Source organism: Limanda limanda, chromosome 3 (assembly GCF_963576545.1).
Source record: "Limanda limanda chromosome 3, fLimLim1.1, whole genome shotgun sequence".
NCBI lineage: Eukaryota > Metazoa > Chordata > Actinopteri > Pleuronectiformes > Pleuronectidae > Limanda > Limanda limanda.
The window spans coordinates 4,513,400-4,538,049 of record NC_083638.1 but is presented as its reverse complement, the minus strand read 5'-3'; the positions used below and the strand labels follow the sequence as shown (position 1 = coordinate 4,538,049).

The window sequence follows — 24,650 nt, the reverse complement described above, 5'->3', positions numbered from 1 at the left end:
TTATATTACCTATTGTATAGTTAAATACTTATATTTATACCTCTACTATATATCATATATTATATCATACTCTCTGTATATTCTTTGTATATATAAGTCTATATACAGATATTTATACATGTGTACATGTTATAATTATAATTATTATTATTATATTATTATCACATATTATGTTATATTATATACTATATATACTGTACTATTTTTATATACTGTCTAACAATAACATTACCATCATATCATCAGTACTATTACCATCATCTTGACACTGCACCTTATCTACCTATTTATCTTGTATTTCTATTTTTTATTCTTTCTACCTCAATATTTTTTATTTTATTGTATTGTATTGTATTGTATTGTATTCAAATATACCGGCTGCTATGACAACTTAATTTCCCTTCGGGGATGAATAAAGTACTCTATATATCTATCTATCTTTAAAATCTGTCTTAGTGGTGGCATCCTTTCTGAAGTGTGAAGTTCTTATTACTAAAAGGTTTGGTTCATGATTAAGTTAAAATTCTTTATGCATATAGCGAAGGATTCAGGATGAGAGCTGCGTGTTGTAACATTTCAGTTTAAGACTCACAACGATTGAACACATCATTTAAAACAAAAATCAGAACGTAGAGGCATTGGTCATTACAACAAAATAATGATAATACTGGAAACACAAACACACAAAGACACAGACACACACAAACACGTTTCTGTCTGAGGACATTACCTTAGCTTACAATGACTTCTTGAAGAATGACTCTAAATCTAAATCATAGTTAATGTGTCTTCACCTTAAAGTCCAAGGATTTGCATAATGAGGACATGTTTTTTGTCCCCATAAGAAGGACAAGTCCACATTATGTTGCTTTTCAAACTAGGTCCCCACAACACGAGTAATACCTGCACACACACACACACACACGAACAGATTTCAGTGTCATGTACACAAAACACTCACGTCCGTAAACACATGGATGAACCTGTTTCTGTTTCTGGGTGTGAAGCAGAGATGATATAAGAATTGTCAGTGATTCATATTGCAGGTCGTCACTATGATGTCATCAGGATCCATTTTTGTCTTTGTACACGTCATCCCTGTGCGTGTCTGTAATTGACCCGTTTAAAACCCTACAGTGTTCATTCAGTTTAATACAGTTTCATTTATATGGCTCCAATTCACATCATACTCGAGGATCTTCACGAAATGCAATTGAGACCTAAATCAATAATGTTTCAGAGAGAAAACCAGTCATTCATCTCCTATTAACCAGACGCTGGCTGGGAGAGAGGGGACGATTTCACACGTTTCCTAGGGAATAATAGTTATATTCTAGGAATTGATATCTATGAGTGTGTGCAGTTTAATAAATGGAAGGTGACGTTTGGACCTTGCCAGCAATATGCGTTTGACTCAGTGACATTCCATTCTTGTTTAGAGTTTTTGGGACCTTTAATGCAGTGTGCAGACATATTTGAAACCTGTGCTTCCCAGAAAATAATATAAATATGTATAAATACACAAATATTGTGTCTAAAAGTGTTTCCTTTGTGGTATTGATGGATACAATTTTTTTTATAACTACGGTTGTTGGGTCCAACTTTTAAGGTACTCCTGCTTTACGTGCGTATTCCCAGGCTTAAATAAAAAAAATTAAGTCAATTCTTTTTTTAAATATTCCCCAAATAGTGGCAAACTTTTGCCAAAATTTCTTTTTTTTGTTCATTGTGATCCCATTTTGAAATCTCACCCAAACCCTAAATAGGAAACCAGAACTACCAAACTGCATTCAAAAATATCGTCCCTATATAAAATATACATCAATAAATGCTGTTTAAACACATATGCATCAGTATTAAGAATCTAATAATATATTTAATGTCTTTTTTCAGTACATTTTGCTCATGATACTTTCATATAATTGCTGCTTTTACTGGTATTTTTAGATAAACTTGTGTCTATTTCAAGGACTTAGAAACTGGTTTTAAACAGTGTCTTCTTATCTCATATAAGATTAACAGAAAACGGGTCTTTTCATTTAATAAATTGATTAATGAATGCTAACAGGACTATGAGGCTTTGCTCATGTTCCTCGTCCTGTTTTGTCCTGGTTCAGGTTTATTGAACTCATAATGGTGTGTAATAGCAAGACGTCGTTATTGGAAGAAAACACTCCTGGTTGCTCTGAGGTATTGATCTCAGTCACTGTTCTCTCTGAAGTATTTTGTTTCCACTTATTTTCTCAGGGACACGATGAAAGACAGTTTCAGCGTCGGGGTTAATGCGATCGGAGGAGAACTGATTGTTGCTTTGAAGAGCCTTGTTGCCGATAGAATGTTAAGATTGTGATAAATCCTCCCAGGTTCTGGAGAAAAGATCAGTCGCGCGGAGGTGAAACATATATTCTTACTTATATATAATATTTCTAATAATCCTCTGTGAAAAAAGACATAACTGTAGAGCTTCTCCGGCCCTTTAATTCAACTTTTATCCGATTTAACATGTCAATATTTATTGTGAACAGCCTAATTACAACTTAATCCCTTCAACCAAGATCAATTCATACTAAATCCAAATTTCTAGGATTTACATAACCCTGATCTTAATCCCACCTAAACCTATGCTGAATATAGATTTAATTTAAATATATTGATTTAGTTCATTGTACACAAGGAAGATAAGTCCCCATAATTTGACTGTGTAGATTTATGCCCACACAACATGAACAATACCTGGACTACACACACAAACACACACACACACACACACACACAAGTGGAGTTTCTCAAACCATGTCACTTAAATCATCTTTAATACTGTTTTATTATCGTATCTCACTTTCTAATGAAAGTAAAAGGCAGACAGGCACGACTGATGAACAATGAGCTTAAACAACAACATCTTAAAAAACAGACTGGACAGGTTAATAAATAAATTAATATGTACAGCACATAAAAACACGCAAAAATCCATCCCAGCACATCTGAACAACAACAAAACACTTTGCTGGTTCCTTCAAGAACTAATATGAATAAAAAAACAGATTCAAATCGTGTTCTGTTATATTCAACGTTTCACATTCAGGTCATTGCAATTCCAGAAGCCGGGGTCCGTCCTGTAAGACCTAGAAATTGCCTGGTTTTTGATGTGTATGTGTGTGAACGACCCCCTGGTGTGTGTGCACGTGTACAGCTGCAGCTCCTCTGACCCACTCTCAGGCCTTTTGTGCTCATGCGGTTGCTCGTGGGTACACAACCATTCTTTAAGAGAGATGGTGGAGACGTCTTGCTGTTGAGAATAACAAAAGAAAATCCATTACAGAGTCTGTTTCATCCTCCGTTTGTGTGTGTGAGCTGGAGTCAGCGGGTCGCTCCTGAGCGTGAACAGTGGAGGAGGCCCACCCCTGTGTTCTGTTGTTCACCGAGACCCCCTGCTGTGCTCATCTCATCTCCACCTTCATCTTCATCTTCCATGAGCCGCTGGGACCCACTTGAGCATTTGAACACATTATAGTACAGACACACACACAGAATCTTGACACATGTACAACCTGTTTCATACATTTTGTTCTTTTGGTTCTTTGCCTCAGCAGGTGAACAGGGGATGTTGGTATTAATCTGTTATAACACGTGTATCTTACTCTGGTTACATTATTGAATTGACATGTGGATGGAGAAAGCGCCCCCCCCCCCCCACTCATCACTTGCTGAATTACAACACCAGCGGTAAGGCTAATTGTCCTGCGTAATTTAGCTGAGACCGTGGACTCGACATAGATTACACCTAATAGTTATTTAAGAAGCAGCTTCACAGGAGTCATGCGTGAAATATTCATACGCAACAGCAACTCTGAGACGAAAGCAGGTTTCTTTATAGAAATTGCAGATATTACGCACAGCGTTAAAGACAAGAAGCTGAGGAAAGGAACTGTCTCTCCTCTCACTGCATGTCTTTCTGACCTGTCTCTCATCTCACTCCATGTCTCTCATCTCACTGCATGTCTTTCTGACCTGTCTCTCATCTCACTGCATGTCTTTCTGTCCTGTCTCTCATCTTACTCCATGTCTTTCTGACCCGTCTCTCATCTCACTCCATGTCTCTCATCTCACTCCATCTCTTTCTGACCCGTCTCTCATCTCACTCCATGTCTCTCATCTCACTCCATGTCTTTCTGACCTGTCTCTCATCTCACTGCCTGTCTTTCTGTCCCGTCTCTCATCTCACTCCATGTCTCACTCCATGTCTTTCCGACCCGTCTCTCATCTGACTGCATGTTTTACTCCATGTCTTTCTTACCCCGTCTCTCATCTAACTCCATCTCTTTCTGACCCGTCTCTCATCTAACTGCATGTCTTCCTCCATGTCTTTCTTACCCCGTCTCTCATCTAACTCCATGTCTTTCTGACCCGTCTCTTATCTAACTCCATGTCTCACTTCATGTCTTTCTGACCCGTCTATTATCTAACTCCATGTCTCACTTCATGTCTTTCTGACCTGTCTCTCATCTAACTCCATGTCTCACTCCATGTCTCACTCCATGTCTTTCTGACCCATCTCTCATCTCACTCCATGTCTTTCTGACCTGTCTCTCATCTCACTCCATCTCTTTCTGTCCCCTCACTCCATGTCTTTCTGTCCCGTCTCTCATCTCACTTTCTGACCCGTCTCTCATCTCACTCCATGTCTTTCTATTTCTATTTACCAAATAAAATTCCAGGTAGGTGTAAACCTACTTGGCAATAAATCCTTTCTGATTCTGATTCTGTCCCGTCTTACATCTCACTCCATGTCTTTCTGACCCGTCTCTCATCTCACTCCATGTCTTTCTGACCCGTCTCTCATCTCACTCCATCTCTTTCTGACCCGTCTCTCATCTCACTCCATCTCTTTCTGTCGTGCGTAAACCAGTGCGCTTTGGATGGTTCCCAACCCTTTTACGCGCGGTGCCAAATCCTCCACCACGCTCCCAGAACCCGACTATCCTCTGTGAATGAGATCTCTGAGCTTGTTCCTGAACTCCTTCCTCATGAGGCAGTAGATGATGGGGTTCAGGCAGCTGTTGGTGTGCGCCAGACACACGGTCAGTGGGAACACATACGTGTGGACTATGTAATAGGCGCTGTCCCAGTTTACAAAATTCAGCTTGACCAGCACACTCCACAGGGTGATGGCGTGGTTGGGCATCCAGCACAGGAAGAAGGACAACACCACGATGGTGATGGAGCGAGTGACCTGGGACCTGCGCTTGGGGTTGCTGGTCTTCATGCTCCGGTTGCGGATGAAGCGCAGCAGCATGATGTAGCTGATGGACACGATGGACATTGGCAACACAAAACCCACGAGTATCTTCTGGATGTGGTAAACTGCCAACCAGTATTGTCCTCCGGGGAACCGCAGCAGACACAGCTTCTCCCCGGTCACGTTGCTGACAGTGGAGAAGATGGAGGTTGGAGTCGTGGCCAAAGTCGCCAGAATCCAGATGAATGCGCAAACCCATTTGGTGGAGCAGGACCTGTGGGGGGTCCGGTTCTTCAGGGCCGAGGCCACGGACCAGTAGCGGGTCACACTCATGGCAGTGAGGCAGAACACACTCGCGTACATGTTCATCACGGTGATGGAGAGGATGATCTTGCACATGGCGTCTCCAAAGGGCCAGCTGAAGTCCAGCACGGTGTCCACGGCCCAGAAGGGCAGCGTGAGGACAAACTGCAGGTCCGTCACCGCCAGGTTCAGCACGAAGAAGTTCACGCTGGACATCTTCCTCTCCTTCTTCACCCTGATGAAGAAGAGCACCAGCAGGTTGCCCACCAGCCCGGCGGCGCAGACCACCGAGTACACCAGGCAGATGAGGAGCCTCAGCACCGGGCTCCCGTCCGCGGACACGTCGATGTCCTCCAGGTTGCTGAACCGGTCCAGATCCTCCAGGTCCAGCTCCAGGGACCGGTTCAAGGACAAGCTGTCGTTTCCCTCCACCATGACGTCAGCAGATGGATGATGTTCACTCCTGTGCGTTAAGGTGAGACTGAGACATCTCTGTGCAAATGCAGCTGGATGAGAGGGGACTTGGTTCCATCCTCTCTCTCCTCCGTCTGTCAGCATCCACACCCCCACCCTCCTGCCTCCTCTCATCCTCCTTTCATCCCCCAGCATCCCTGCTCCTAAACCCGCCCTCCATCCTCTCAGGTCGGGGGGAGGAGGTGGAGGTGTGAACTGGTGAACATCACATTTAAGGTCTCCATCCAAATCCTGTGCGTAACGGAGGTTCCTCGGGGTCGTGAGGCGTCCTCATCACTTTGAATCCTAAAGTAAAAGTCTAATTAATAACTTAAGACGCTTCCTATTCAGTCCAGCTAGTGTCACTTCTATTAAAGTTGACAAGTCGTGCGTAATTTGGATTAGAACCGTGACAGCAGAGGGAAGCAGAAAAACCCAAACGACTCTCTGCTGCCACCCAGTGCTCAGTCTCAGAACTGACATAAAAACCACAACAACACGGAGAAATTACAGAATGCATTTTTTATTACATCTAAACTTTTTCTACATAAACAGGTAACATTCAATAAGTAAACAATTTCTTCCAATGCAGGTAATAAATATTTTTTTTTCCACTTGGTATATTTGTACAAATTGACAAGGGGTCTACTGTACACCGTCTTCTCTTCCCCCCCTACTCTTCCAAATGCCTTGTGTGTGATTTCTCTTGGATCGGAGCTGTGAAACAGAACCTGTGAATGTTTTTAAGGCAGTGAGTGCAGATGCCGACTTGAGTCCGACGTTGAGATTATTTCCCTTTTGGTGAGACTCTGTATTGGCCACAGTCCTTTTATTTTTTTATTTTTCTCAATAATCGTGCAGCTTTCATTTTTACTTAAAAAATATATAAATTAATTTATTCTCTCGCTCTGAATGGACACACACAAATAAAAAGCGTACAAACGGACATCAAATACCCACGTTTGGATCTGAACTCTCAGGAGTCAGGTTTCCATACAGACATAATATACACACATTGTTGAGCTTTTCCCTTTTAATCTACGGAGACGTGATGACAACTGAAGATTTGATCCGATTCCCGAGCTCTTGAAAACACATTTAAGAGCAACTACTGATAAAACTTTGTCCCCGTGTCCTCACACAGATCTGAAAACAGAGCCTACACAAGCTGATGAGAAAAATGCTGTGTGTATAAACTGCAGATTCCGAAGGACTGAACCTTGTGCTTTTCCATCACTGCAACTTTTCTCACAAACATAAGTTGGAGAATGAAAGGAGGAGAAAACCCACCTGCACAACAACTGCTTCTCCCTAACACTACCCAGCAGGAGCCACAGGAGGGAGCTGTGAACACTCAGTGAAACACTTCCACATTCAGAACGGTCTCACACTCCATACGAGTGATCTACTGCATGAAGACTCTGAAGAAAGATTAAATAAATTAAATCATTAACTGTGCATCCAAACACTGGTGATTGATGTTCAACTGACACGATGGAAAAGGAAAAGGAATCGACGTCCTCCTGAGTAAAGCAAGTCACGGGAACATTAATAATAAAAAGCACAAACACGCAGGTTCATGTGATTAGTTCACACTTGAGAGATCATCACTTAACTCGTTCATTTTTCATTTAACCGGAATCCACTGAGGGACAAACATCGACATGTTGCTGAGAGAACCAGTCGTCTTTCTCCGGGTCACATTGACAAGCTAGCGAGGGATTGGTCTTAATTTTATCTGTAGAATTATCTCCGCCAAGCAGCTTAAGCTCAAAATCCGCTCGCACAAACCACAGAGCTGATTTTCTTGAAACTTGGTGAATGGGTGTGGTTCGTGCTGAAAGACAATGACATTCTAGAGCTGTTGGTGACACCGATGTCGAGGTGCGGTAAACAACAACATGAATATCCGGAGCAGGATTTATACATCATGGTATTTATACGACAATTTCCTGTTGTGGTCTTTATGTGAAAGTCTAGAAAATGTCCAGAGCCAATTTTAATGAGTAAGTAAGATGATTGACTCATGTCAGGTTCACAACTTCATGATAATCCAGATGTTACCTCGAGGTTCTTTCAGCAACACGTTCATGTTTTCATCTGACAAACAGTTTGATTTAGAAATAGCCTCAAAAGCTAATTTTGTGGCATTAAAATCAATATACGAAGCGAGTTAATTAACGAACCATTAGCTTTTACCTAATCACACAAACTCACACTGACTCCATCAGTCCTTAATGGTGAGCAACACATTTCTCTCATACACCCTGAATTAATTCTCCCATCACACCATCATGAGTCATGCGGGTATTAATTAAGCATGTGTTTGGTGCCCTTATTAAAAAAGTGTTTTCCCAAGTCAATACTCCGAGATGTTTCCAACACAAAGAACCGAACGAGACCTTGTTGAAGAAAAATCGCTCTGCTGGCAAATAATAACAAAACGCCTCTTAAATAAAAATCACATTGCAACAGCCGACTCACGCGCTCACCCACGGACATCAAACACTTGTGTTTAAAAAATATAATATATAGAAATAGGATGAGGAAATAAATAAAACACACTGGACAACACAGGGAAATATACACGAGACTTGTTCCAGCAAACGATTCGGTCAGTTTGAAAGCCGGGGTTTGGTTCCAATGAGAGGAGGAGGAGGAAAGTCAAAAGATGCCAAGAGAGAGAGGGTGAGCTGGAGGTAATGCTAGGTCGTCTTCAGCGGGACAGGGGACGTCAGGTCACGGGGGGGAGGGGTGGTGGGAGGGGCTGTCAGAGGTGATTAAGTTATCGTGGTCGGGATAATTAGGCTTTGACGTGAGCTGCCGGTCTCGGTCGTCCGCGAGTGGGAGATTGAGGAGAGGCTGATAAGACACGGGACTCTGGGAAAAGTTTCAAGGACAAACAGGCAGGAGGAGGAGGAGGAGGAGGAGGAGGAGGAGGAGGAGGAGGAGGAGGAGGAGGAGGAGGAGGAGGAGGAGGAGGAGGAGGAGGTAGAGGGGGGGATCTAACTGCACGTCACCAGTCACGTGTCAATCACCAGACAGTGTGGGTCTATAACAGGGGTGTCCAAACTACGGCCCGCGGCCCATCTGCGGCCCGCCATCCATTTTAAATTGGCCCGCCTCAAAAAAATAAAAAATAAAAAAATTAAAAATTAAATTTTTTTTTTTTTTGAAACTAATAATTTAGTAGCACTTAAATGGCACTTACTTATAGCACACTTATTGTAGTTTTGCTCTATTTTTGAAGAAATTGTACTTTCTTGATTTTTTTTGTTCTGGGTTTGTACCCTCGGGTACCCTTGAATGCACTTATTATAAGTAGCTTTGCATAAAAGCGTCAGCTAAATGTAATGTAATGGACTATGGCCCACTGTATTGTACTTCTCAGTTAACACCGTTACGCCCCCCCCCGCTTTGAGCGACGCGATTGTCAACAGTACGCTCCAGGGCAGGGGGGCGTGGCGGCGTGAGTGGCCCAGACCTTCGTATTTTTTTCTGTATGTGGCCCTCGGGATAAAAAGTTTGGACACCCCTGGTTAAAATCGTACAAATACATTCGTGAGCAAACCCGACATCTTCAGCTGAATGGCCACAACTGGGGGGGGAAGGATCCTGAAAACCTCCAGCTCGCTTTGACACTTCCACATCGGACCCTGACTTATCACCCGGGGCTGTTCCAGGCTCCAGACAGGTCATGTATTTTTAAAACCAACGGGCTCTGGTGCACAGTCTACGTTTCTCCGCTTTCACTCTGGCACCAACATCCTGCTTTCACTCATCCTCTGCTTTTTTCCCCCAAAAGATAAATCCAGAAAGTCAGAAATCAATCAATCACAGCTCAAGTCTTTGCTCAGACAGAGACGGAGCCTCGGGTTGTCATGGGCGACCGTATGAGACATTCTTCTAGAAACATTTCTCCGAACACAGGCACTGGTTTGAACTGGGTCGCCTGCTCCGGTGAAGCTGTGGCACATGTCAGGGAAAGCCTGTCTCTTCCAAAACACCCGACGCTGCTACAACACACTGACGTCTGTGCTAATCACTTCTCAACAGTTCAGCAGAAACACACAAAAAACTAGAAGACGAAGCGACAAAAAGGACAAAGTTAAAAAAGTGTCTGGACGACCACCGGCTGGAAACACTGTGGCAAACACACAGATGCAAACTGCACTCTGATTATTGTGATCACTGTTCATAGGTACCGTGTATTCTTTTTTTGGCATTTTGGCAAAAAATTTAAAAATAAAATTGCAAAAGAAAGTTCCAGCTCAAAATTGAAACTGGTAAATATAAATAGTCTAAAAGTCTCTGTTTGCTGAGTCTGGAAATTAAGAAGTGAAAAAAAACAAACAGAAATGGCTGATTCCCACCTACACACTCCCCACAGCATTAACCTGAAGGTCAAAGGGAATGCACACACACACACACACACACACACACACACACACACACACACACACACACACACACACACACACATGAACTGTTTAAATATCATACATAACTTAAAAGTGTAATAAAATTATTAGTATATGAATAAACTGTAAATTCAGCCTCGGAAAAGTTCTTGTCATCGAAACAAAACAGTTTAAAACAATGAGCAAATGAGAGGAAGAGACTTGAAGTTAAAAAATGGAGAAACGCAAACAGGATAGAGAGACAAAAAGAGGAGGAGAATAAAAGAGGAGGAGCATAAAACCACGTGGCAACAGGCAGATGTATAAGCTTTGTGAAAAAAGTCCTCTTCTCTAAAATGGCGACAGCAGCAGCCCACTCGACTGTGAATGTTCAGGTTTAACGTACAAAAGTAAAAGAGGAAAATATATTTTGTTCTTCTCTGTACACGGTGTCGCTCCCTCGCTTCCGTAAAAAAGAGCCGTCGCCCCCTCCTTTGTGTTTTTTTTTGCTCGTGTAGCGTCTTTGCTGCTTTGTGCCCGGTTGTTACCACGGCAACAGTGTGACGGTTTTCTGCTCTGAGGTCAGTTCACCGGTGAGCTCGGTCCTGTCCTCAGGTCAGTGTCGTGAAGGGAACGCCCCCCCCCCAGACCACCCACTCATTACATTAGTGCTCTTCGTCGCGCCGCCTCGTCATCATCACGAGTTTGATGACTCATGGGGGGGAGAAGGGGGGTCCAGTCTAGTTCCTGGATCAAAGCGTCCCCCCCCCCTGCAGTCCAGCTGTCTGTGATGTGGTTGGTTACAGGATCGTATCCGGACCCAACGTGTTCCCTCGACTCTCTCTCAGTCAGTCCAGCGATATCACGTCGGGGATTCCGCCGTAGATCGCCGCCACCGCTGCTTCGGCGCTGCTCCGCCCGGCCCCGCCCACTCCGGGGTGCGTGTGTGACGAGTGCGAGCCCGAGTGCGAGGACGAGTGCGTGGAGTGCGAGTCCCGGAGGCTGCTGGACGACACCAGGCTGCTGCTGCTGCCCGAGCTGCTCGCCCCGTTGGTGGGCGCGGTCAGCGATGTGGCCGACGAGGCGCCCGATTGGTCGAGGAACAGCTGGGAGGCGGAGGAGGAGGTGGTGCTGTAGGGCAGGAAGCGGTTGAGCAGCAGCTCGTGGTCGTCCGAGGCCGAGGCGGCGGCCGCTGCTGCCATCACCATGTTGTAATGCTGAGGGAAACACGAGAGAGAGAGAGAGAGGAGGACGAGTTAGAGACAAAACATCTTTACACTTAAATCAGATTTTTTATAAACTCCTGAAGTGTGTGAGCAGGTTTCTCCTTTATTTTAAGAAACATGAAATCATAAGAAACTAAGTTAGAAAAATAAGGGAATCCCCCCCGACCCACTCCCAAGATTCAGGCCCCCGACAGAACGTTACTGCCGAAGGTCCTTGAGGTTTGTTGACAGAGAACCAGGCCTCTGATTCGTTCACTGCGTGGATTCCAGCCATAGATATATATACAAAGACTAGATGTCTCGTCTGCCTTGCCGGCCAACGGAGACGAACGTCCGCACATGGCAGTCATCTTGCTATGGGGCAGCTCGCTCATAGACATATATAAGGCTAGATGTCTCGGCCAATGGAGTCGAACGTCACCACATGGCGGCCATCTTGCTACAGGCGGCTTGCCAACCCATAACATTGTGTTGTAGTGGTGCGTACTTTTTAAATAACCATAACTTGCTCAGTTTTCAACCGATTTTTAAACTGTTTGGTTTGTTATAAACGTCAGAGATGTAGATATGACACTGCATAAATTATTAAATTTTTTAGAAAAATAACATAATTATTCATAAGTATGCAGTGTCATATCTACATCTCTGACGTTTATAACAAACCAGATCGTTTAAAAATCGGTTGAAAATTGAGCAAGTTATGGTTATTTAACAACACAATGTTATGGGTGAGCGAGCTGCCCTGTAGCAAGATGGCCGCCATGTGCAGACGTCCGGCTCCGTCGAACGAGACATCTAGTCTTTATATATAAATCTATGATCCCAGCAGTCAAACTTCTCTAAGTGAAAATGTCTCGGTACGTCGGTGAAGTACCGAAGCAGGAGAGGAAGTTACAAGTCCAAACCAGCTGAGAGTCGAGAGAAGAACATGTTCAAATCCTTCCCTTCTTTTTATTGCTCTTCTCTTAATCTCCATTCACTCTTCCTGTGAAGAATTCATATTCAACATAGAGAGAAAAACATTCACCCTCACGACCATTTTAGAGTCTCCAATTAACCTAATTAACCCCAATCCACTCTGAGAGAACATGTATATTCTAAATTGAGGCCAAATCAGGATTCAGACTGTGAACCTTCTTGCTGTGAGGCGACATCGCTGATTACAGAGCATCACTGTGCCGCCATATAATTATTATTAATATGCATATTCTCGTCTTCTAGCAGACGCAGATGCAGGACAGGAGCTGGTGACATACCTCTGCTGTCATTTGCCTTTTGTCTATTTCACCATCCCTTCATTTCTGGTCTCAAACTGGAATCGTACTGTCTGACGCAGATCAACCATCTCACAATGCTGTCGTCCATTTTAAAAATCATAAAGCATTCCAGATGTAAAAGTCTGAGATACCTGAGAGATACTCCCGTGAGCTGCTGCAGGTAAAGAGACGAGTGCAGCGGCGTTTAGTAAAAATAGAAAATGAATTAACTTTTAAAAGCATATTATGATAATTGCCAAGTTAATAACAATACACTCCCTGCTCCAATGAATTTAATGACACCCGACAGGAAGGTTTTCACCGCTCTGCCCTTAACTCTCGCAGAATTATTCATCAATCAAACAATCTCACGGCTCTTATTGAATTATTATCATTGAATTACTGATGATAAATGTGAAATGACTCCATCAAACATTCATATTTTACTTTGTTCCATTAAAACATTTGTTAACGCTGTTCACGGAGATAGTTAATGTGAATCTGTCAAATTGGATTTGCTCTCTGTGCTGCTTCCTGTGTACCGATGAACAGATTCATTCACGCTGACAGGTCGTCTGTCAGCCCGTCACCACGGAGACAAAAGTGATGTCATCGGCAGCAACGGGAGACGACCCCGCCCTTTTCTTATCTGTGTTTTCTCACTTCCTCTCAGCAGCTTAGTGGACACATCAGAGGAAGAGACGGAGCAGCTCACGTGTTCTGACTCCGTTTACAGTATTTCTTTAATTACAAAGATACTTCGAGAATTTGGACTGAAAACTAGAAATGAAGTAACTAGAAGAAACTGAATGGAACTAATGAATGAGAAGCAGACGATATTTCAAAAGAATAAATACTGTCCTGTTGTGTCAAGCTGTTCCAGTATTTATATTTTTATTTGTCTGAGCCATAGACAGTTTATAAAGATGGACAATATGACAGCTCCCTTCAAGTGAAGCCAAAGCATCTTGATCGCCACCTGCTGGCTGGCTGCAGTATAGGTCATAAACTCCACATCCTCCGTGTTAATGGATGGGACATGGACCAAACTAAAAAGTACAAATTAATTTCTTCTAAATATCATTTGAGGTAGTATCACAAAGAGGTATGTCCAAGTGTTTGTTTAGTTATTTGATTCTACATATTCTTACACTCATAGTATATTATATTACCTATTGTATAGTCAAATACTTATATTTATACCTCTACTATATATCATATATTATATCATACTCTCTGTATATTCTTTGTATATATAAGTCTATATACACATATTTATACATGTGTACATGTTATAATTATAATTACTATATTATATTATTACTACTATTATTATTATATATACTGTTGCTGCCATTATTATTATTACTATATACTGCTATTATATTGGTATAATTACTATCATAAATAAATATATATTATGTTATATTATATACTATATATACTGTACTATTTTTATATACTGTCTAACAATAACATTACCATCATATCATCAGTACTATTACCATCATCTTGCCACTGCACCTTATCTACCTATTTATCTTGTGTTTCTGTTTTTTATTCTTTCTACCTCAATATTTTTTATTTTATTCTATTGTATTGTATTTTATTGTATTCAAATATACCGGCTGCTATGACAACTTAATTTCCCTTCGGGGATGAATAAAGTAATCTATCTATCTATCTATCTATCTATCTATCTATCTATCTATCTATCTATCTATCTATCTATCTATCTATCTATCTATCTATCTATCTATCTATCTATCTATCTATCTATCTATCTATCTATCTATCTATCTATCTATCTATCTATCTATCTATCTATCTATCTATCAATCTATCTATCTATCTATCTATCTATCTATCTATCTATCTATCTATCTATCTATCTATCTATCTATCTATCTATCTATCTATCTATCACATGATTGACAGCTGCTGACTGTGGCTCCAAATGTGCAAGATGGCAGCTTTTGTATCTCAGTTGTTTTTGGCATCATTTCTGAATAGTGGGAGGAATCAGAGAAATGTCGTCCATCTTTACAGTCTATAGTCTGGGTTTCCTCTGTATTCTCTTTCGTGGTCCTCTGCTAACGACATTGGAATTTAAACAGCAGCATCTTTTCCAGGGACAATGTTACTGTTAAACCACAGAAAAATCCATTTACACATTGAATACGGGGCTATTTTTATCTGTTGGGAGAAAGCAGTTCTAATGCAGTCTGTGGACTAACCACAGTTACAAGGGTATTGATTCTAGAAATGCAGCTGCTGCTAAATTGATTTAAATGTAATTTTTTATACAGTCGGAGCCTCATGTGAAAGTCTATTCACCCTCCTTGTGATGAGGGGGCTGCAGAAATCTCATCATCTCTGAAGGTAAGAGAACTTTTTTCTTTTTTTTTTGGTCGTTTGTGAGAACCAACTCTTTGAATTATTGATTTCAAATAACAGCAGAATAAAAGGGGAGGACTTCAGGGATCGGGAGATGTTGTATAACTGCTTCAGTGAGTTCAGCCCAACAGTAACTGTAGAGTGACCATCACATGTCAAATGTCTCTCTCTCATTTCTCCTGAAGCAGATACACAGCGTTCCAGGAGGTTGAGTTACAGCAAATTCACTAAATACCAGGATTCAAATTTGTTTTTCAATCTCAGGTGATTAACACTGACTGAGGGATATTCCATCGATGGTTATGCTAAGTTTACTTTGTTTTTCAGCAGGTGCATGTTATTCTAAAACAAACTGTGGCCTCGGGTTTCCGCGACTTTCACTTCAAGCAGAAGTGATATAGCAACTCCTCAGAATGTGACTCAGCGTTCACGTACCTGATGATTGTCCCCTTGAAGAAAAGAGAAGAAGTTCAACTCTGCAAATCAAGAACAAGCAAGAGTCAGTTATGAATATCCACAAAAACTTGTTAATTTAATTCAAGATTTAAATTGTATATAAATGTATAATCTGTGTCTGCCTAACTTTTGGGTTCAAAGGTTATCCACACCCCTCACGTACTTTTAGATTTAATTTGAAGTTTCCTCATAATCAGCTCTACCTGTCTGGGATGATTGATATTGACTCAAAAACTGCCAAAAGAATCATATTAATGATTCAAAACCTCTCTGAATTTATTTCAATAGTTCATTTAAAACATATATCTTTTTCAGGGAGGAGGATTTACTGTACTGCTGATGTATGATATTGTATTTCTGGAACTTTTTCCCTTCAGCCTCCTCGTAAAAGTTGAGTCCATGTGAGAATACAGAAGGACATTTTCCAGATTATTTTCTGTGAGCGAGAAGGCGTCTTAATGACGTTTCTAACTTGTAACGGACATTAACAACTGGAAGATTACAAATATCACAGGATGAATAAGAGGAGGACAAGGAGAAGACGCTGACGAAGATCAAAACCTGGAAAAACAAGATCCTAGTGATTGTGGCGATAAAGACCAACGCTGGTATTAAAGTGCTGTAAACAAAGACTAGACTAGACTAAAGAGATGTCTGAAAACTCTCAGTGATCAATGTTTTATCTAAAGAGAACTGCGACCTAGTGTGAACATCAGATGACTGCAAATTATGAAGTAATGTAAATATGGACCTGCTTTGCAAAGGAAGCATTTCTAACTTTTAAAGGCAATAAGATCAAAGTACCTGAATGTCCTATTACTCTGACTCAAATTAGTTATTACGAATAAATGTTACTACATCCTGATGTGTGTGACTGTGTTTACCTGAGAGGTCGTTGGGTTGGTGGTAGTAGGGTCTGTAATCCTGGATAAGGGGGGGCACAGGAGGGATGTAGCTCGTGTCCATCGCTGGCATAGTGGGGGTGCAGCTCACCGGAGAGGCCTGGTGGTGCAGGTTTAACACTCTGAAGACAGACACACACAGGGACAGTTTCATAGATTAAGAGCCAATTAAATTATAATTAGACTTTAAATTTCACGTGGTGTTTGATGGGAAGTCACGGGGCGTGCCGTCTCCTCCGCTGAGCTCCAAACAAACCTCCGAACAATAACAGTCACGACTCATTTAAGTCAAACGATGCACATAATGAATTTTAATTTGAAACAAGACGCTGTTGTTAAAGTCTCAATGAGCATGGATTCAAATCCTCAGCCAGGTTTTGTTTGTGAGGTGAGAGTTAACAATCCTTCATGATCCAGGTTTGTCAAGTGTTTATTTCACTGCTCGTGATGAAAGCAAATACATTTATTAGGGCCCGAGCACAGACATCAAAGATGTCTGGTGAGACCCTATTGAAATTGTAAGGATTATTATTATTATTATTATTATTATTCAGGCAAATGAATTGGCTTTTTGAGGGCTTTAACATGCTCAACTTCTTACCAAAATTTGCAGAAAGTTGGAAAGTGGTGAAAATTTACGTATTCTGAAGGAATTTTCAATGGGCGTCGCAAAATGGGTCAACGGTGCCCCCCCCGAGACCCCCCGAGACCCCCGGAAGGTGCTCCCATTGACCGATCTTCACAAAAATCGATACACAGGTGTATCATGACCAGACAAACAAAAAAGTCTCAGGTGCAATTGGAAAAACACAACAGGAAGCCTGCTATCTTGCATTTAGTGGCTATTTTGGCCATATTCCACATTTTTTGTTTGATGCACTTGTACTTCTTGTTGTTTTGGAAACTCGGCTCTTTTTTAGATCTGTACAAACCCTCAGAATAAAGTTAAGACACATTATGTCTCAGTCAGCCCTCCCGGCTGCTCACTGCGAGTGCTGTTGATGTGGAATTGTTAAAGATACTCGTGTGTTTCAACTCATGAATCATTGAAAATTTAGAAGCACATCCACCCATGCGAGCAGTGAAAATGAGCCTCATTTCCACATTTAATGACATCCAAAATGAGAGCGGAGGTGAAATCACAGTCTCCACGTGTGTCTCTCACCCTTTGGTGCTGAGGGGCGGCGAGGGCGGAGACATGGAGGGACACGGTCTTTTGGCCGGAGGGGGCGGGGGGGGCGGCGACGACGAATCCTGCTCTTCCTCATCTGAGGAGCTGTCCAGGGTCAAATCGATCACTTCCACTTTCTTGCAGTTTCTGCCGCCGTCGCCGTGGCTGGAGGACGAGGAACTCCGCTGATCTGATCCCGAGGACGTCCGGCACGAACCTGGAGTGAGACAGAGAGAGAGAGAGAGAGGGAGAGACAGAGAGAGAGAGAGGAACAGAGAGAGAGACAGAGACAGAGAGAGGAACAGAGACAGAGACAGAGAGAGGAACAGAGACAGAGACAGAGAGGCAGAGAGAGAGACAGAGAGAGAGACAGAGACAGAGACAGAGAGAGAGGCAGAGAGAGAGACAGAGAGAGAGACAGAGAGAGAGAGAGACAGAGACAGAGAGAGAGAGAGAGAGAGACAGACAGAGAGACAGAGAGAGAGACAGAGAGAGAGACAGAGACAGAGACAGAGACAGAGACAGAGACAGAGACAGAGACAGAGACAGAGACAGAGACAGAGACAGAGACAGAGACAAGAGACAGAGACAAGAGACAGAGAGAGAGAGAGAGAGAGACAGAGAGAGAGACAGAGACAGAGACAGAGAGAGAGACAGAGACAGAGAGACAGAGACAGAGAGAGAGGCAGAGAGAGAGACAGAGAGAGAGACAGAGAGAGAGACAGAGAGAGAGACAGAGAGAGAGACAGAGACAGAGACAGAGACAGAGACAGAGACAGAGAGACAGAGACAGAGAGAGAGACAGAGAGAGAGACAGAGAGAGAGACAGAGAGAGGGACAGAGACAGAGAGAGGAACAGAGACAGAGACAGAGACAGAGACAGAGACAGAGACAGAGACAGAGAGAGAGAGACAGAGAGAGAGAGAGACAGAGAGAGAGACAGAGAGAGAGACAGAGACAGAGACAGAGACAGAGACAGAGAGAGGAACAGAGACAGAGACAGAGACAGAGAGAGAGACAGAGAGAGAGACAGAGAGAGAGACAGAGAGAGAGACAGAGACAGAGACAGAGAGAGAGACAGAGAGAGAGAGAGAGAGAGAGACAGAGAGAGGGACATGGGTTTGTATTTGTGCGAATGTTTACCATTTTATGTTTATGGTTTTATGAAAACAAAGTGCAGCTGAGACATGTGAGCACATACACCCCCCCCCCCCCACCCCCCTGCTCTCGTAGAAGATACAATATGTTTGTTACTATGGAGACGAGCAGTTTACTCCGTGGCCTCATGACTGATGCTTCACTAAATGAAAACTGACAATGCATAAACAAAGGATGTAAGAGCACCTTCTCCCTCTTCTCACCACGTCTCTTTAATCCTCATTAAATCACTTCCACCCTCTTCACACAGCTGCAATGTAGAAACAACATTTCTGTTTACCCCCCGCCCGCCCCCCCACCCTGTCTCCATCCACCCCTCACGCCCCGTCTCACCATCCACGCCGTTGTAAGAACCAGACGACACCTCCTGCACTTCCTTCTTTGACCTCATGGGGGCCCAGCTGCCATCCTCTTTAAACTGGATCTCATCACAGTCCAAGCAGCTGTTGAGGATCTCCACGAAAAGCCTGAGAACAAAGATAAGATGACATTCACACACAGACACACACATTTACAATGTACACAAACACACAGATTGGTGTTTTTTTAAACAAAGGCAACACTCCAGCTTTATTCTTCTGATGTTGTACTACTGATATATATCACAAACCACCCGCAGGCTTTAGATGTGGCTGAGAGAGTGATGTGAACATTTGAAAGATGCAGAGAATCTGCTGCCACAGAAGTCTGAGAAGTTTTTAATCCTCAATTTATTTTTCTGCTTGAGTCCAAATTGACTTCAGCTGCTGATTTCACCAAAGCAGACAACAACCGTATCGTTTTGAACCCGGTAAGATGCTCATAACAAATATTTCCTTCAAAAGATGACACATGATGAGATGTAAAGAATTTGTTTCTGTGTTTTTGTGGATCTCCCCGTTTTGAGATGATCGTATATAAAATAGTTAGAGATGATGAGTCGAGTTGTTTTCTTTCAAAACATAAAATAAACATGAACTCTGTTGGACATTGCAAATTTACAGCATAATGACAAATAATGGATTTTTAAAAGATTTGTATTCAGTGTGAAAGTCAGTTAAGATCAGGGAGTTTAACATTTCAGTTTAACGGAAACCAATCATCTACTTCCTATTCTTAGACTTGACTAAAGTAGAACTGAGGAAGCCCACAAGATGGAAGTGAAAGCTCCCAAAAAAGAGTCAGAAAGACGATTCAGTTCAGTTTTGTCAAAGTGTTTGTTACTTCATTTCTTATTGGATGATATAGTTTGGGAACCGTTTGTCGTTACGGGAACAAATGAATCTGAAACCATCTCTTTCTGTTACTATGAAGCTACAACCAACACTGACTTCCTGGAGAGTGTTGTCCCCTTTTTAATCTTGCTTTTAACTCTGTCTCATTTTCTGCTTCTGTTTGTCTTTATTTGATCTTATTTACTTTTATCTTGGTGTCTGTCACTGCATCTTTCTTTTGAACAGTTTGATTTTTTATTTATATTCGTATGGCCTTTCCTTTGGCATGTTTGTACTTTGGCTCAACGCCTGTTGTTTTTATCAGGCTATATAAAGAAATCTGACCTGACTCCCAGCAAGAAAGTTGATAAACATATTTCCCTAAAACTATTTTAAAGAGTCTTATGAGTTTACAGAGTGTCCTGCCCTCTGTAGAAGGGAAGAAGTAACAGCATCACATTTAATAAGCAGTTTTCTGAACTTTCTTTGCATTATTTCCCAGCAGGTCACGTGCAGGTGAGGGTTTGGTGACCTACCCGTCGATGATGAGGTGTTCGTACGGACCCTTCTTGTCGCACACAGGACAAACCCAGGTGGGCTTCTTCTCGTTCATCTGGATGTAGAGCGTGGCGTCGAAGCACTGCAGGTGGGAGCATGTCAGCGCCCGGCATGGGATCATCAGCCGCATCTTCCCCAGCTGCACAGTGAGCACAAACATGTAGTCAGGGCATGAGGATGAAACACGCAGCAGGGATGATGGAGGTTCCACACAAAAAATGCACAAACATGCCAAACCCACATGGAAAACAAAATATTTGATAGGGGTGAGATGACAATTTGACAGGATCGTGCATTTTACCAGGAGGTAAGCACATGAAGGCCTGTTGAGTCATATTCAGGGACAAGGAAACAAGGAGAAGAATGGACGGACATGTTTGGGCCTGACTGGATCTCTAAACACTGGCCTCAGTTCATAAGGAGCAGGGGGGGGGGGCATGCTTACCGGGCAGAGCAGCGACACTCGAAGGCTGGTCGTGGCTATTTCACTGTCTGGGTCGGCTGTTAGCTTCTCTTTGACTGGAGAAAAGAAGCAGAAAACACACGTGAGGCACAGAAGCTGCTGCAGGATTCTTACAAACTCTCAGTTTCTTGTTTCAGGTTGCAACTCCGCGAATGAAGTTCCTCAATCTGTGTGGGGCTGAATGAATCACCTCTGTACCTGAATTACTTTATATAGTAGACAGTATATATATATATAGATGTATAAATATCTTAAAAGCATTATTACTACAATGAGATCGAACGTTATGATGAAAAACTCATTTCACCACCAGCTTCTTTCAGCTGGTCATCAAACAGACAAGACTTAACAAGCGTTCAATAAAACGTAATGAAAGAAAAATCATTAACTAGAATACTGTTCTGGGGCTTGTACGCCTCCAGAATTATATAAGGTGACAAGGACCTTTGTCTTTGATCACGCAAATCTAATCAGTTCATCTTTGAGGTTATAATAATACTTCACTTTACTGTTTCTTCTGTAGTTAACAACAAACGTGAATTACAAAACAGTTTTAGTGGAAGCGAGTTTCGAAATGCAGATCAGAAGTGTCTTAATAATGTCAATATTGATAGATAATCTTATAGTATGTAATGGAATGTTGATATTAATATAGTATGTTATTTAATTACAGATGTACTTGACAAGATAAGAGAAGGCCAGTGCTTACTGAGCGCTCTGGAGTGGTCTGGGTTTCTGATGCCTTTCGCCCGTAGTCTCTGCAACAACGCTGTGGACGACTGCTGCTTCACCAGGTACACTGCCATGGAGTAACTCTGCAGACACACAGGACAACACAATGATCATGGGCAAAGTGACAAAGTGTAAATCCCACAGAGAGACAGTTTGTGTTTGCCAGCGTCTGCGTTCTGAGCCAGTTTCAGAGACTGTCCTTCAAACGGTTTTACTCAAGGTCACTGTACCAGAGGAAGGAAGGACAGAGGGAATAAGAACTTTTACACTGTAAATTGACACGTGACCCTCTATCATGAGATGTTTCCTTTACTGCCCTCTACTGTCTATCTGCAGATGGCGGGTCAGGCTCCACCCACCTCTTTATAAGTCAACATTGGAGAAAATAAATATCAAAACTGCAACCTCAGCCTTCACGTAGGATTAAATTCAAACATCCAAGGTTTTCAATGAATTTTCTCACTTTGCTCCATAATTAAATGCTCATTTGTCAGATTAGCCCTAAATTTAACAAACAACTGTTATTTATTTATTTATATTTTACAGTTTTTGTTCCGCTATCGTTACTTAATTAGAAGTTGAGAAAGACTCTGGTTCTTACCCTTCCGATTTCCGCGGTCCACGACACCACGATGGTATTGGGGACAGTGGTGGACAATCTGACCAGTGAGGTAATGTTGATGGCCCGGCTGGGCCGCTTGGGCTCGACACCGTTTTTGGTTGGAGGAAGATAACCCTGGATAACAGAAATCAATATTAGAAACATTACATTATATATTACATAAGTTTCTCATCCAGTGGCACGAACTGTTTTGTGTGTTTATTCCGTGTTTAAGTCACAGCTGCTCACCGGCAGGTTACATGGCTTCCCGTTGACTTTCACGCAGAGGTTGGGTGGAAAGTGGTCTTCCTGAGGACAGCTCGTCTCCGACAGGCAAAACCGCAACTGAACTTGAACTGAGAAATCACATTTGGTCCCCGAGATGTCCCTGTGAGCACAGAGGACACAAGTTTACCACCACACATCTGCAGGACACGTACACCTCATGAATGATTCATAAAACCATCGACAGAGCGGCCTTACATGGAGCTGCTGATCTGCTGGACTTGCTGTGGTGTTAATGCGAAGGCGAAACATGTCTCCTGAAACCGCTGGCTGTTGTCTGAAGCTACAAAGAGAGAGAGAGAAGAAAGAAAGGAGATTCAGTTTTAATAACTGTGAAAATTACATCGGAAAAACAACGAAGAGTTATGTTCTGCTCTCCAACGTTTCTTACAATTACAAGTTTGAATTGTGTTATTGTGAAACAATAACTTAGTGGGTCCTGCCCGAATGTTCCTGCCGCTCCATGACGGTAACATTTTAATGACAATAAATATTATTATTGATAGTTATTTTTATGGTTATTGTGAGGAAATTATCATAAAAGATATGGTTATTATTTACTGGTATTATAAACAAAATTGGTAGCGACAAGACCAAATACAGTAATAATTAACACCGCTTGTTTTTCTTTCTATTCTCTTATTTATTTTATGTATTTATTTCTGAGATTATCAAGATTATAATGATTTTTATTAGGATTTTAAAATAATTATAAAATTCTCAATATTTGTTCTCATTATAAGTTTATTCTTTTTGTTATTATATCGTATTTTCTTGAACCTCTCTCCTCATACTCTTCGCTAAACTATGATTATAATCATTATTGTTACTGATACAATACATTTCTACAATTATTATATTAAAATTGTATAGAAAACAACACACAGACATACACACTGGGATCAGGAAGAGCAAACCAAGTAAGACAGAGCATTAGCATGAACAGAGAAGAACAATCCAACACTGACTGAATGCACATAGAGGGAAGAGAGAAAGAGGTGTGTGCACAGCCGTGTCTCTTGCACCATGTAATAAAAATTTCAAAAGTTAAAGAACACCTGGACATGAAAACCGCACGAGCTCACACAGAGGTGAAGACGAAGAAGAAAATGTGTGTGTGTGCATGTTCTATTTATAGGCCCACCCACAGGTGCTAGAAATAACTGCTGCTTCTAACCCAACCTCCATTAAAGAGACAGCAGTTTTGCAAAGGCGAGACAAGTTTGTTTTTTAGCATGAAACAAGGAGACGAGAGGGTTAGAATCTGACTGTGTTCTGTATTTGTACTGAAAGGAATATCGGAGGAATATGTCTGTGTTCAAAATAAAGGTGAGAGGTGATTAACTTAGCTTAGCATTAAGACTGGAATCAAGTGGAAAAGCAAACCTGTCAAAAGCTTAAAAAAATACACTCACCAGCAGTAAAGCTAAAACTGTGTCACATTTGTTTGTTTAGATAAATATATATTCAACAAAAACAGTTTTTGCATTCAACAAAAAAGTCTCAGTTAGGTTAATAATGAACCTCCAAAATCAAACATTACTGTAGTTTCAACTTTTCCAGTTCAAGTTTCAAGTTAATAAGTCACATGTCAGTTAAAAGTTAAAAAGAAAATAATTAAAACAGGGGAAACGATAGAATGAAACGTGTTGGACAAGGACAGGTTAAGGACATAATAAAGGATATAATGTAAGAAAAAGAAAGAGGAAATTTAATTCAAAGAAAGTTAAAGAGCTCAATATATAAAAAGTCTGATACAATACAATATACGTGACAGGATGCAAGTGTAAAACCAAAGTAATAAGCACAAACTGTATAGTAAATCAGTGTTAAAATATTCAGAAGTGAGTAAACAAA

At 41.8% G+C, this 24,650-nt stretch overlaps 2 protein-coding genes across 2 annotated transcripts in view; both read right to left on the bottom strand.

Annotated features, from left to right (window-relative positions):
- Positions 1–4,978: 4,978 nt before the first annotated feature.
- Positions 4,979–5,977, bottom strand: rxfp3.3a1 (relaxin family peptide receptor 3.3a1). The gene has a single exon (XM_061068768.1). It carries the CDS (start codon positions 5,975–5,977, stop codon positions 4,979–4,981), a length of 999 nt encoding a protein of 332 aa, XP_060924751.1.
- A 5,051-nt stretch (positions 5,978–11,028) lies between these two features.
- Positions 11,029–24,650, bottom strand: part of LOC132998618 (E3 SUMO-protein ligase PIAS1-like) — a 55,130-nt gene continuing 41,508 nt past the window's right edge. Inside the window, exons 3-13 of the mRNA XM_061068345.1 lie at positions 22,992–23,076; positions 22,758–22,896; positions 22,509–22,643; positions 21,885–21,990; positions 21,158–21,231; positions 20,691–20,851; positions 19,295–19,428; positions 17,798–18,020; positions 16,615–16,754; positions 15,710–15,750; positions 11,029–11,612 (exon numbers count right to left, since the gene is read on the bottom strand). Of these exons, the coding sequence (XP_060924328.1) occupies positions 11,244–11,612; positions 15,710–15,750; positions 16,615–16,754; positions 17,798–18,020; positions 19,295–19,428; positions 20,691–20,851; positions 21,158–21,231; positions 21,885–21,990; positions 22,509–22,643; positions 22,758–22,896; positions 22,992–23,076 (1,607 nt within the window). The 3' untranslated portion in view covers positions 11,029–11,243. The remainder of the gene's footprint in view (positions 11,613–15,709; positions 15,751–16,614; positions 16,755–17,797; positions 18,021–19,294; positions 19,429–20,690; positions 20,852–21,157; positions 21,232–21,884; positions 21,991–22,508; positions 22,644–22,757; positions 22,897–22,991; positions 23,077–24,650) is intronic.

Coding starts and splice junctions, on each gene's coding strand:
- rxfp3.3a1 (XM_061068768.1), bottom strand. CDS start 5,977: ATGGTGGAGGGAAACGACAGCTTGTCCTTGAACCGGTCCCTGGAGCTG.